The sequence below is a fragment of the Ochotona princeps genome, chromosome 11 (assembly GCF_030435755.1).
Source record: "Ochotona princeps isolate mOchPri1 chromosome 11, mOchPri1.hap1, whole genome shotgun sequence".
Classification (NCBI taxonomy): Eukaryota; Metazoa; Chordata; class Mammalia; order Lagomorpha; family Ochotonidae; genus Ochotona; species Ochotona princeps.
The window spans coordinates 18785897-18800863 of NC_080842.1; the positions used below are offsets into that span (position 1 = coordinate 18785897).

Consider the following 14967-nt stretch of genomic DNA (forward strand, 5'->3'; position numbering starts at 1 on the left):
GTTTTCTAACCTCTGCTATCCTAAATTACTTTCTTCATAATGCTATCTATTTCTACCAGCACTGTGGGCATAGCTGAGATAACACCTAAAACCCTTAATAGATAATGCTATTCCATATTCAGTATGGCCTTTACTACTATGAATGACAAAATGCATATCACGTGAGCTCCACAGATTCTTAACTTAATATCCAAAACACAAGTATTTGTATTTCAAAACTTTCACTGGGCAGGAAGCAATATGTAAGAATTGATTTATTATTTTATTCATCTTCAAGGTTGTTTTTACTCCAATGACAGCTCAGAGATAAAGAGCTGTATTTTTTATTATCTCTGTTTACCCTTGCATTGTTAAAAGAAATATCACTTAGAAATCTGATGATACAATAAGAAAGTTGTAGTTAAAACAGCAACATGAAGGATAATTAAATGATGGCATTCATTTTTTGTTTCTGTCTTCAAAATTGTAAACCTAGGTGACAAAATAACAAACACCAGATACCTCTTCCTTCCACCTTGACTTCACCAGTTTTACCCACTTGGGAAAAAAAGAACATTCCATTTTATGCAAAAGGTGTATCCACATGAAAGAACCTATTTAAAGGTGCATGCTTTAAGCTTTTTCCTATAAATCATTTTGCTTACAGCCGGAAAACTAATTGTTCTTACAGCTAACAAGCATTATCTTTGGTAAGCCAGGTTTGCTTTTTAAAACAATAGAAAAAAGGAAAAGGAAGAACTGTTTCCAGAAAATTATATTCTTTCCATAATGAGGGAATTATACAAAGAAGATAAACTTTAGAGGTTTTTTTCCTTTTCTTTTTACTTCAGTTTCAGTAATTATGTACAATATAATATTAATCTGATTCTCTCTACTTTCCTAGAGAATAATAATTGAAACGCTAATACAAGTCTCTCTTTCACAAGCCTCTTCATTCACTCCAACTTCTGAGTTTCTGTTCCTACCTCTAATCTGTATTCGAAATCGTTTTATTGCCCCTCCTGAGAATAACTACAAATTTGAGGAGGAGTGAAAAATAAGCAATCGCTTTACACGAAAAGATTGCTCACTTCTAATCCCAAATCAGTTTACAATGTAAACCTGACTCTTAAAACACAGAGTCCAATGAAGCAGAGGATAGAATGTATTTAGAATTTTATTTTTTCTTCAAAATAAATCATCCTGTTTCTATTGTTTCTGTCACCGAGACCATTGTGCTTGGTTTGTAAAATTTATTGATCAATCCATCAATAAATTGCTTAATCAGTCTTCTGTAGATGGAGATCTGAAACAAGCCAGGCATGGAGCCACGTGACTGTGAGAGCTCCTGCAGCACGCGCTTCTCCGGGCACAGCTTTGTACGACGGAAAGCCACACTGAATGTTTCGACCCTTAGAACATCAGCAATGTAACACTGATCTGGCTTTTCTCTTTTTAAAAGAGAACGGCAAACATGTTCATTATACAGTGTGCATTTCTGCCAGCAGGGATGTCCTTCGGAGTCCAGCAGTACCATGAGTCACGCTTGGTAGGCACGTTGAATACGATGACTCACTCAGGCATAACAAACCTGCTGGCTTGGCATTACTCGCATTTTATCAGAAAGGCAATTGAAACTCTGAGTTAAGGTTTCAACCCAAATCTCCTTTGTCACAGGGAGACTTAGAACAGGAAGCCTGCTCTTTCCCATCTGCCTCACAGGGTGTTTGAAAATGTGAAAAGGAAGTCAAATCCTGGAAAACTTTATTTGTAATAGTAAAACTCTGAGACACATGTGGTATCACCAATCACCATGGACACACAGCCTCACCAAAGAGCTCTTAGCTATGCCAAGAGAACTTGAGGCTTGTCACTATACAGCCATGTCAGCAATCACATAAACTCTGCATTTTTACTGCTTCTTTAGAAGAACATATTTTCTTGCCCTTATCTTGAACCACTTCCTTTCCTTCTTACTGCTGCTTTATACCAGATATTCCTAGACGTGAAACAGAAACGAATAAAGGCTTTTGAGGAAAACAAAGTGTTCTGGTAGGTAGACCGGCCCTAAGGCTCACGCAGTCTTAAGGCAGCTATCTCCAGTTGTGTGCTTTTGGAAGTTTGGAAAAATATACATGTTAAGTTCATGGCAAGTCTTCATGTTCTGAGAAGAATGAAGTTTGGCTGTGGGAATCTTCACTTTGGAACCACAAGTGAAACTTGCTGTAAGTTGTTACTTTCCCTAAATTAAAGTACATGCAGTACTATCATAGCTCCAAATTTGGATTTATCTTTGTAATAAGTGGAAGATTCACCTCAAGACTAAAAGGTTTAAAAACCGTTCTGTAGGCATGTTCAAGAAACAAGCTGCTAAACGCAGCTGTAAAAAAAGTTCGCTTTGATTTACGATAAGTTGGGATTTTTTTTTTTTTAGGAAACTAGCTCATATTGATTAAATTATGTGAATTGAGCATTTGGCAAGCTCTGTATTTTTTTTTATCTGTAAAGATACATGCTGGGGGCCTGATGCAATAGCCTAGCAGCTAAAGTCCTCATCTTGCATGCACTGGGATCACATAAAAGTGCTGGCTCTAATCCTGGCAGCTCCACTTTCCATCCAGCTCCCTGCCTGTGGCCTGGGAAAGCAGTCAAGGATGGCCCAAAATCTTGGGACCCTGTACCCACGTGGGAGACCCAGAAGAGTCTCCTGGCTCCTGGCTCCTGGCTCCTAGCTTCAGATCTGCACAGCTTTGGACACTGTAGCCACTTGCGTAGTAAATCAACAGACAGAAGATCTTCCTCTCTGTCTCTTCTCCTCTCTGTATTTCTGACTTTCCAATAAAAATAAAATAAATCTTTTTAAAAAAAAAGATACATGCTGGAAATACAAGTCATTCACATACTGCTATTTCAAAAATTGATTTGTTCTTAATCATTTTCCAGGTAAGACACCATGGCTGAGAATTACACATCCTCTTCTGGAACTACAATTGTTTATCTCATAGATTTTAACAATTGCTTGAAATGGCTCACACAATTTTCTATTTGAAGCAAATAACCTTTCCTCCTGTAGACTCTCATTATCAGAGAGACGGATTCTCTCCTCATACAACCTTGTGGAAACTGAATGGCAGCTGAGTGTTGCTAAATGACTCACTCCATCATTTGATTCTCTCGTGACCAAGAGTTGGAGGATTTTTTTTCCTTATTTTTCTTTTCTGGAAAAAAATTCTATCTTATCACGTTTGAGAAAATTTCATGCTGGGGTTAAATTTCATAGGTATAAGAAAGATTTTAAGCTCTCGTTTGGCAACCTGGGGAAAATTCTGGTGGTGTGGTAGAATGGAAAAAAGACTGCACGGATGTATTTGGTTGTGGCAAATTACACATTCCATGTGCTTTGGTTCTTGGCGTCAGACTTGTAGGGGAAACATTAGAGACAGGTGCCCAGGGTTTACCTGGGTACAGCAACTTCGCATACCATTCTATGATCTTACATCTAGTCTCTTCATGACACTAAACGATTTTTCCCGTCTAAAAATACTTTAGGCCCTGTGGCTCCTGCTTCAGTCCATCTTTTAAACATGATATGAAAACAGAGATACAATTTTGACCTATTACCAATATTCCTCCGGTATTTAGCACCATGTCTGACATGTAGTTGTCATCTAATATAGTATAGATATTATCACTAAATATCTTTTAGATGTTAAAGAAATCCTTTTACATTTTTAGTGATAGAAAAATAACAGATTATCTGAGCTCCATATGTGTACTATGAAGAAGACAAGCACATTCCCCTCACTCGCCTTCCCAATACTCTTCCCTACCTTCCCTCTCTTCAACAGTATTTTCAAAAACATTATTTTAATCTACTCTGTATTCACAGTTAATTTACCACTAATCATATTCTTCAACAACTAAAAAGTACAAAGACCACAGGATCATATTTAAGCTGGATTATAAACAAGGAATAAGAATGGCCATCATATCCCAAAGTGTCCATTTCATTCTGACAATCTTTTTCGGGTGTTCTGTATTAGCTGCTACATATCACAGAAAATATATGATATTTATAAGACTGGCTTTTTTCTCTAAGTATAATGGTTCCTAGTTGTAGCCATGTTATTGGATTAGATGGGATTTCATTTCTTTTTGTGACTGTGTAGTGTTTCAAGATGAACATTTTCTTTACCCAATCACAAGTTGTTTGACATTTGGAATCAGTCCATATCTTAATTATGAAATCTATCATACTAGCTTTTCCAGTCTACTTAGCCAGTAAATTCTCTCATTTGTAGTGCCGTTGATCTATGCACTGATATTATATGTTGTTACACAGCAGAGTCCACAAGTGTCAATGCTGAATGAAAACACCGTGTTTAGGGTATCAACGTTCTCTTCAGGGCTCTTATAGTCTACCAAAAATGTGAACAATGATGACAAAACAGTTGACAGAAAGATTTGATGAAAGCTGACTTCTTACTAATATTGAACATGAATCACTAAAAAGTGATACAGACAGAATATAGTCTATGTTAAATTGAATATTATGTATTATCACATATTATCTGTAATATATATAATAGTGATAGAAACCATCAATCATAAAGCCAACTGGTTTAAGGCTTGAATTCATAGGGTTTCTCTACTTAATGTATTTTAATAACTCCTTTAGTGACTACTTATTGTTGATAGAGCCCAAGATTAGTTTTGCACAGAATTCTTAATTTTGTGTTTACTTGCTACAATTTCTGAGTCATAAGCAATATTTATATCTCTCAGCGTTTGTTGCAGATGTAGCTAGAAACTTCGTTGAATCTAGATGTGTCAGTTCGCTGCGTTCTTTAAAAGGGAAACTGACAGCAATACAAACATTTCATGATTACAGTTTTCTAATGTAGACAGCATTATAGGATAACCTACCAGCCATCCAGTGTGGATAATGAGAAGCCTATTCTTAAGAGAAGTATAAGAAACTGACCAGCGATCATGGTATTATTGGGAATCAACATGGAGCAGTGCTAAACAGATTAAATTTCCCATACGAAGTAATCTTACTTAGATTTGAATTCCAGCTGTGGAACATTGGGCAGCCACTGCTGACCCCAAGCCTTGGCTTCCTCATGTGTAAGATGAGGGAGAAAAATACTTCACCGGCCATTGTGATCCTTTCAGGAAGTGAATGGTGCCTAACACACAGTGACACACAGTGGAGCTCATATCTTTCATGCTTTTCCAGGATTATTCATTTATACACATGAAATTAAATTTCAAGGAGGTTACAGAATAAATCTAAAGCAAAAAAAAGAAATCTTTCTTGTCCTAGCTTTCTGATCGATGATTTGACATACTGCCCTATTTGAGCGCTATAGATATAACTGTCTTAAATTCTTATATTTAATCCTACAATTTTACATATAATTACCTCTCCATTTTTCCAGTGCTCCCATATGTATCCATAAAGCTTATAAAATTAATAAGCTTAAACAGTATCATTTATAAAATGTCATGCTGGGATGGGGTTTTCATTCAGCTTGGATAAGCCCTCCAACTGGGATGCTCACATGCCATATTTGAGTGCCTGAGCTTAAAACCAACATTTGGTTCCCAATTGGAAGTTCCTGCTAATAGAAGCCCTGAAAGGCAGGAGTAGGCTACTTATATAAATTGTAAATTCCCTGATACCCCCATGAGAGACTTGGACTGACTGCCCAGCTCCTGGCTTCAACCCCTCACTGGCCCTTGAGGCCATTTGAATAATGAACCAACCCATATATGGCCATTCCAGCCTGCTTTCTCTCAGAAGTGAACAGGTTAAAAAAATAATAAGTTCATGAACAAATACTCCAAATACAAGTTTATTTTTATGCAACATTTTAAAATCAATCCATACTAGGTATTCAACACGTCATGAAGGTGCAAGTATCGCCATAGTGATTAGGATGTCATGTGACCACATCTCACATTATTTTGTGTGATCCCATAAGGCTGACGTTATGGCGTAGTTGTTAGGTCGCCACCTGCATTGCAAGTTTGTATCTCAACTATTCCACTTCTAAACAGCTCTCTGCTAATGCACCTGAGAAAGTGGTCGAAATGCGTGGCCTGCTACACCCATGTGAGACACTTGGAAGATGAACCAGTGATCCAAAATGCAGACTTGCCCAGCTCTGGCTGCTGTGGCCTTTTAGGGAATTAACAGTGAATGAAAGATCTCTTCCCTTCACCAACACCATGCTGCCTCTTTCTCTGTAATTCTGCCTTTGAAGTAAATAAAAATAAATGTTTAAAAATATAAGAAAATAAAATGCCTGGATTCCAGTCCTAGGTTCATTCCTAATCCTCACTTCCTGCTAAAACATTCTGGGAGGCAGCATATGATAGCTCAAGTAATTGGCTCCCTCTCACTCATGGATTCATTTCATGGTTTCTGGCTTAGTCTGGCCAATCCCCAGCTGTTGTGGGTATTTGGGAACTCAACCAACAGATGGCATATCTTCAGCTCGCTCACTTTTGTCTCAGCCTTTAAAATCAACAAGCATTTCTCAAAGAAAGATATACAAATGGCCAAAATGTCCAACTTATCAACATCACTACTCAATCAGAGAATACAAATCAAAATCACAATGAGATAGCAACTCACTGCAGTATGATGTGTTATCATCGTAGGGCAAATCGAAAGATGAGGAAGAGAGAACCTTCACACATAGTTGGTGCTGTTGTCAACTAGTACAACCATTATGGGAAATACTATTACAGTTCCTCAAAAACTAAAACCAGAGCTAGCATATGACCCTGTAATATCACTTGAAATCCCGCTATAGAAAACCTATCTGCACTGCCATGTTTACTATCTCACCATTCACAACAGCCAGAAAATGGAAACAAAGTGTCCCTCTATCAATGAAAGGATAATGAAAATGTGGTACATATACTCAAAAGAGTACTCCTCAGCCATAAAAAGGAGCGAATATCTTGTTATTTGCAACAGCGTGGATGGAACTGGAGATCATTACCTTTGCTGAAATGAGCCATGCCCCCAAGATAAATATCATTTGATCTCACTCACATGTGAAGCCTTCAAATATAAATCTTAGGGGAAAAAAATGTGGTTCCAGAAACTGGAGAGAGATTGGAACTGGCTGCTTGAACAGTAAACTAGAAATGAGGAAGATATATAACATGAACTTACTACTTTAAAAAGTAGAGTATACATATTACTACATATATAAACGAATGTTAGTTGCTTGAAAGGAAAAAGATATTTGGCCTGACTAGACATTACCTAATGAGCACATGTAATGAAAACATCCATACTTACCTCAAAAAGTATGCATTTCTGTTAGCTTTAAATAAATTAAAAATAAAGCAAAATTTCACAAGATACTTAGAGAATTCTTTCTATGCTCTGTTCCTGCCTTTACGTAGTAATTCTGTATCATTAGAGAATGCCTGAATTTCATTACAAATATGTGTGTGTGTGTGTGTTTGTATTCTTCAAATTACCTCGTCCAAAATAAGATTCCTTGTGCACACTTTTAACTCCTGGGTATCCCAAACTCCTGCAGACAACATTTGCAGCACGCAATTCCCAGTGATCATCACAAATTGTACCCCATTGGCCATTGTGTAAAATCTCCACTCTCCCCTCATGAGGGCCGTTGCCACCAATCAGCCGAACTGTCTTATTTGGAGCTTTAAATAAAGAAACAAAAAATGGGGTTAATTATTACATGTTACCTGAAAAAACTTTTTTTTTTCAAAAAGACATTTTATTGCACATTTCCCCAACAAGTTCAACTATTGGAATAAATATTAAACTTTCTAGCACCACCTACTGGTGAAGAGTTTAACTGCAAAGGTTGCATTTGTGAAAGGTGAATAGCAAAATCCATTCTGTTACGTAAGCATGCATGAGAACTGTAAAGATTACATTGCTATAGCTTTGAAAAATTCAACAACTATATGTTCATCATTGTGATATAGATTTTAACAGTTTTTAGAATTATACATAGCGAAGTTAAATGACCCACTGACAGTGACTTTCAACCGTGTTGGACAACAAGCAGATGTTTTATATTAACCTAAACAGGAAAAGGGAAAAACTCATCTTTTACCAGAGGAAACATGGTGACTGTAGTTACAATATTAATTCATAAATAAAGAAGATCTTTTGAGCCCCCATAATGAAATAAAAAATAAAAATATTCTAAGAGTTTTTTAAAATTAGTAAAAACAATTTTGTTGATAATGTCTAATCAAACTTTTTATGTATCTTAATCATGTGACAGAGGTTTACATAAATACATCATACATAAACGCAATGGTTGTCTCTTTAAAACTCAACATGTACATTTTAAATGTAAACAGATAAGTAGCAGTAATCTATTAATGCTATAATAACAATCACTAGAGGTGTCAAAGTTCTTTTAAAAGACCACATTATTCTAGAAAGCATTTATTTTCAAAATCACTTAGTTGAAAAACAGAATAAAAGGCAGAGATAGAAAATTTCTTAAGAGAGGGACTGTAGGGTCCGGCGTGGTGGCCTAGTGGCTAAAGTCCTCACCTTGAATGCGCCAGGATCCCATATGGGTGCTGGTTCTAATCCCAGCAGGTCCACTTCCCATCCAGCTCCCTGCTTGTGGCCTGGGAAAGCAGTTGAGGACAGCCCAAAGCTTTGGGACCCTGCACCCGTGTGGGAGACCAGGAGTAAGTTCCTGGCTCCTGACTTTGAATCAGCACAGCACCGGCCGTTGCGGTCACTTGGGGAGTGAATTATTGGACGGAAGATCTTCCTCTCTGTCTTTCCTCCTCTCTGTATATCTGCCTTTGCAATAAAAATAAATAAATCTTAAAAAAAGAGGGGGACTGTACGTAAGGGGAGGTATAACGGAAGTGCAGCAGGAATAAATACGTCTATAGGCAGAAACAGAGAGGAGTACATCCCTGTACCTGCAAGACAAGGATGTTCTCACAGTGAACAACAGATAAGCCCTACGTTGTTGGGAGACACCCCAATGGTAGTATGATGGACTTCTGGGGGCACTGAAGGCACCCAGTGAAAGACTGGAGAGGAGAACAGTGGGGGAGGGGAAAGTGGAAGCCGCAGTGCCTACATAACAAATGCAAGCTAACAATATTTTCCAACAATTTTAGAGCCAATTAATAAATACATTTCAAGCTAAATATGTTTTTTTTAAAAACAAATTCGAAGAACACAAAAGCAAGCAGAATTGAAGAAAATTCCAGAAGAATTTTCCAGAAGTTATAGTAAATGGGTCATTCAATGCTGAGTGAAACACCTGAATGACCCATTTACTATAACTGTTGAAGAAAATGCAAAAGAATAAAAGCAATAATGGCATGTATAAATCTAAAAATACTGTATTTAACATATTGTGTCCTGCTAAAATTTTCATGAAAGTTCTAAGTATCCAAGCCTCATATTTTTGTTATGAATAAAAAATGGGGAAAAACATCAGGTACGTTGAAACATTTGATTAAATAAGCTGAATTTTCTCCTTGCCAAACAAGCATGTGTAAGCATCTTCACTGTTCATTCTTTACTCCTGTTCCTCCCAATAGGTCACTCATGATGTCTGTCTGGCTGTTTCTCTTACTTTGGTATGAAGCAGAACCACAGATTACTAGACCTACATTTGATCCACCAGGTCTGGAACAGAGTCCAGTAGTTCATACTTTTAACAAGTTTCTAAGTCAGGCACATGCTCTAAGCCAAGAAACATGTTGTGGACTACTACCCAAAAACATTGCGTCCTTGTTTAAACAAGGAGGCATGCAATCCTTTTGTCATGTATTTAAACAGTTGGCCATCATACATTTCTTCCTGATTCTCTATGTTCATTGTACTCTGAGTGAGAGTAAATTTCTGTATTCAGACTCGCCAGGATCAAATGTTTTGATGAGCTCATGGATACCAATCACCTAAAATACTTGATGATTATAAGTTGGTATTGACAGATGGACCCACCATACTGACCACTGACTGTCTCTGAACTCACAGAGAAGACAAGGTGAACAAATTTATTCAGACTAAGTATCACCTCCCATGTGACTGCTCTGTTTTGTCATCACCATCAATCACAGCATCTTCTCTGGAACACTAAAGACTGGATTTTTGTCGAATCTAGCTAACTCATCATTATATGGACACTGATAATGTCTTATTTTGCATCAAACTACGTGTTTAGTAGGTATATTTGGAAACTTTTCTCCTGGAGCTGAAAGTTTCAGAAGAGAATAAGTTATAAATCTATTTCTGAATGAGTGCCTTAATTCTCCTCTTAACTTCATTCATTTAGACTTTTTCCAGATACAAATCAAGTAAACACAGAATAGGAATTGGCTATATGACTACACAATGTGTCTATGTCAATGATTACTTTTAAACTGGTATTGAAACAGTAACCAAGGCAGTGTAGCCCAAAATGTAAACAAAATACATTTTCAAGATCATTGGATGTTCTAATAAACCCAAGGATAATATTAGGATAACCTTGACCAAGATGTGAATTTACTGAGTATCCTCCCAGGTTGCTTCACTCTTATTGTTGTTGTTAAGTATCTTTGTTCTTCAGCACATATGCTAGAATATTTCTGCTAACAGGCCCTAGTTTTCTATTTCTCCACCATTTTCTGAGTGAAAGCTTTACACGTCCAGGAAAGTCTTCCCCTGGCCTGGCTTGAGTTAGATGTGTATCTGTAGATTAAACAACCTGAACATAGAGGCAAAGCCTCCTTCACCAATGTAGACTTTCTGGAATGAGGGTACAGTGAAACATCCCTGTGGAAGATTTTTGAGCCAAGAAAAACCTTAAGTTTATTCTAGAAAATACTTTAAACCTTTGACATATTCACTCAAGATCAGTTATGCCATAGGTCTAGCTCTATATTCTTATCTGTGACTGTAGAGTACAACGAAAGTAAAAAGTTCGGGGGACAGGAATGAACATTTAACCCAGTGGCTAACACAAACTGCATCTGCTATTGAGTACCCAGGTTTGATACCAAGCTAAGGCAGCTGACTCCAGCTTCCATGCAAGTCAGACCCTGGCAGAACACACTGATGGCTCAACTAGTTTGGTTCTTGATGTCCATGTGGGAAGCCTGGATTGCCCAGTCAGCCCCCGCACAGCTGCAGTCACAGGGACCTTCAGGGGAGTCAGCCAGTAGACACATGCATTTTTCCCCTCTCTGCCTGTCTCTCACACCCAATACCTCAAATTTTTCAAAAACTGCTTTACAATCAAAAGTCAACTTGCAGTGAGAAACAGAATTTTCTCAAAAAGTAGAACATCGGAGTATATTGGACAATGCCACATTTTCCTACCTGAGAATATGGATCATAACCAATGATCTTTCAGTTTCACTAATTCACGGATTTACCATCACACATGACAGTGAGCGTTTGTTGTGGAACTGTCTTTCGCTAATACATTTTCCTTTGTATACATTAATACCTGCAATCAGGTTAGATTATCTGACATAACTCTACCCTGGCATCTTAGGTTGACTACAGACAACCTCTTACTTCCTAGTTCTTGAGGAATGTATACAACTGATAGGTTCTTTATGCTTTCTAAAATCTGTATAATTCCATAATCAGAGAAAGTAATTCCAAGTATAGTAAATGTTATCAAATTCAGTGTTTATTGTTGTTTTCTTTTTAATTTCTAATTGTAAGGATAGAGGTAAAACAGAAATAAGATATGTAAGAACAGTGTAAAAGCTAAATCAATTATAGTGTTGTATTTGGTAGATAGCATTACAAGTACTAAAGATAACTGTCAAAATCATCATATAGAAACTGAGTGTGTGTGTGTGATAAAACAGCATTATCATATTTGAGATAAAAATTTATAACTATGTAAAAAAAATAGCTACAATTCTAAAAAGGAAACTTCCAGAAATGGTAGAAAAAAAATTGCCATAAAATGCATGTATGCCTAATAATGGCATAAAATTAGAATCTCCTCCTATTTTCTGCAATTTTATCATTTTAATTAAGTTAAAATAAATAGTGGATTACGTAATTTCTAACACCTTTACTGCTTGAAAATTTCTATGACACACAGCTGAAATTCACTCATAAAACTGAAATCTGAGAAAAAAACACTGAAGTATGAGAACAAATTTCAAATGAGAGTGTAATATAATGCCATTGACAAACTAACAACCACCACAAAAATAGCACCAGCTGGTGTCTAGGCAACACACACAAATACATATTGTAAAAATGGAAAAATGTCATGGAAAGAACCATATAAACTCTAGGATAAAGGCTTTCAACTGGGAAGCAAGAAAGAAAGGGCATACCTGTAGATTCAACTGTACCCAGAACATTGTATTTCTTTAAAAAACAAATAACTATAGCCAGTATGGTAAACGATAGTATCTTGGAAATCTAGGGAGTTTCTTATGACTATCTACTGGACATTTACTGTAAATGTCCTGTCTTCTTTTCTTTATACTGAAGTGCCACATAATGTTTCAATTATTGTCCACAGTGATCTCAAAAATCTCAGAATGGAGCTGAAAAATTCCTAAAACTTATTATTACTATCCCTTTTGTTTTTAGCTATGTTTGTATATACTAATGTTCCTTGCTATATGAGAACTGCTCATAAAATTGAGTATAGTAACATGCTGCACAGGTGCGCAGCTTAGGAGCAATCACTTATACTACACAATGTAGGATTACTGTAGGGTTTGTCATGTCGATTTCTGCAAGTACACTAAGATGTTTAAACAATGACAAAATTACCCATTTCTAAGAATATATCCTTCCTGTTAAATGATGCACAACTTCATGTTTAAAATATAATTTATTTAAAGAAGAAAATAACATATTCCCAGTACTAGTGATAGGAGTCATATTCCTAGTCCTAAATAAATTATGAGAATATTTTAAAAGTTAAGTCTCTTAAAGTTAAGGGGATAAAAAAGATGGATCTTTAAGAATGTACTTACCTCTAATAGATAAACAAAATTTTAATTTGAAAAAAAGAAGTCTGGGAAGATGGGGACTAAGGTGACTACTTTGTATCCATTACCACTACTAAGCACAATGAAAGAACTCAAGATGGACTCTGTGGATGCCTGGACTAGCAATTAAAATGTTGCTACTTGGGAGGCCTGCATCCCATACAGAAATTCTCAGATGGGAGTCCTGGCTCTACATCTAACTCTGTTTTCTTAAGAACAGAGGATGCAGACCCCAGGAGGCAGCAGGTGTAAGTACAGGCACTGGATCCCTGCCACACAAGTGAGATCTGATAGATTCAATTATCTTGGATCTGGTCTGACCTACCACTGGATACTGAAGGTATTTGGAGAGTAATCCAGTTTATCAGAGATCTTTCTGTATCTCTGTTTCCCCAACTCCAATTTACCTTTCAAATAAATAAATAACAAGAAATTTATCTGTAGAACAATGTAACAGATCTGAAGTATTATACAGAAACTCAGGCGAGGGAAAAATGTTTTGAAATCTTGGGCCAAAAAATAAGAATACAATATAAACAAAGAGGACTTCAACAGAGAAAAGTGCTTGTATCTTTTACAACAGTAAAATTACAGTTGTGATGGCTGACACCTGATGAGGGTTCAGTGAGGAAACTCTGGCATCTAAATTTAGTGGAAACACTCGGAGACAGTAGAATCTGAGGTTCAACTTCAGCATGTAGATTCTCCCACTTCTATCTTCCTATTATGCCTACATCTTCAGTAAAACTCTGATTCCTCAGCAAGACCAGGGGACTTCCTCCGATGAAAGGGGAGGTGTGATGCTCACTGATGAATGAGGTGGTCTAGAAAGATGGTAGCAGCCAAAGACACGTCTGAGCATCAGTGTCTCAAAGCTTTTGCGACAAATGATCACAGATTATGCAGCTCAAAGCAGTCATTTGTCCCCTCACAATTCTGCAGGCTAGAACTTGGAAGTCCAGGTATTAAGAGAGCCATCACCTGTGCAGGCTCCAGAGGGATCTTCTTGCCTTTCCTAGCTTTGAATGGCATCTGGTGAGTCCCAGCATTCCTTGTTTCGTACACCGATCTCTGTTGGAGCCACTGTGATCCGCTGGCTCGTGCCTCTCAGTCTTTCTATGCTGGATTTCAGTCAACCGAACAGCGAAGGTTTCAACTTAAGCTGATCCACACACACCCTACTTCCAGATAATGTCAGGTTCCAATGGTTCATGTAGGCATGAAATTTTAAAAACACTGCAAAGTGTTAGAACTCACAACCATAAAGTTACAGATTTGGGTAAAATATAACTGAATAAAAGTTTTTTGAATTTTCACCAAAATGTTGGATAAGAGGTTACATTAGAACATACAGTTTGTGCACTATTTTCTTTCAATATTTTAAGAAAGTACAGATCTAGAATATTGGAAGACTGCACGATAGTTGGAGAAGAGATATTTGGGTTACTCTGGAAATTACTGGATAAAAAAAAAATTCATCCATGATCTTATTTCATATCCATGCTTCCACTGCTGAATAACTGTAATAAAGACTGGGAATTTATGTCTCATGTTAGACTGTGATAAACTCAGATTATGCAAATCTAAACTATGAGTAAGACTGTATGACTCCATGTATGAAAGTTTGTAAATTAAAGAGAGCTATTGTTTTCTATATTTGATGTGTCATTCTAATTTAACTATCATATAATACTTCATAATAAACTTATTAACAGAATGGGTAAATACTTAAGATGAAGGACTTAGCATTTAAAAAAAATCATTATTTATGCATATCCCCACCAGATCAAAAATAAGTTGTATTGGGAGAAAATGAACAAAACTAGAAAATAAATATGACAAAATCATAATATGGTTGTTGGAGCAAGTCCTTTTCAAAGATTTGTGGGCTACAAGACTATATCTGTTACTGGATTTAAAGACCATCAATTAAATAAAAACATCAAGGGGCATATTGTCTTAACTGGGTAGTGTTCA

The 14967-nt window shown here is 36.7% G+C and overlaps 1 protein-coding gene across 2 annotated transcripts in view; it reads right to left on the reverse strand.

Moving 5' to 3' along the window:
* The window catches only part of MSR1 (macrophage scavenger receptor 1), an 83750-nt gene that overhangs the window by 3609 nt on the left and 65174 nt on the right, over positions 1-14967 (reverse strand). For both annotated transcript variants that reach the window (XM_058669866.1, XM_004597836.2), the window contains exon 9: positions 7489-7677. In XM_058669866.1, the coding sequence (XP_058525849.1) occupies positions 7489-7677 (189 nt within the window). The remainder of the gene's footprint in view (positions 1-7488; positions 7678-14967) is intronic.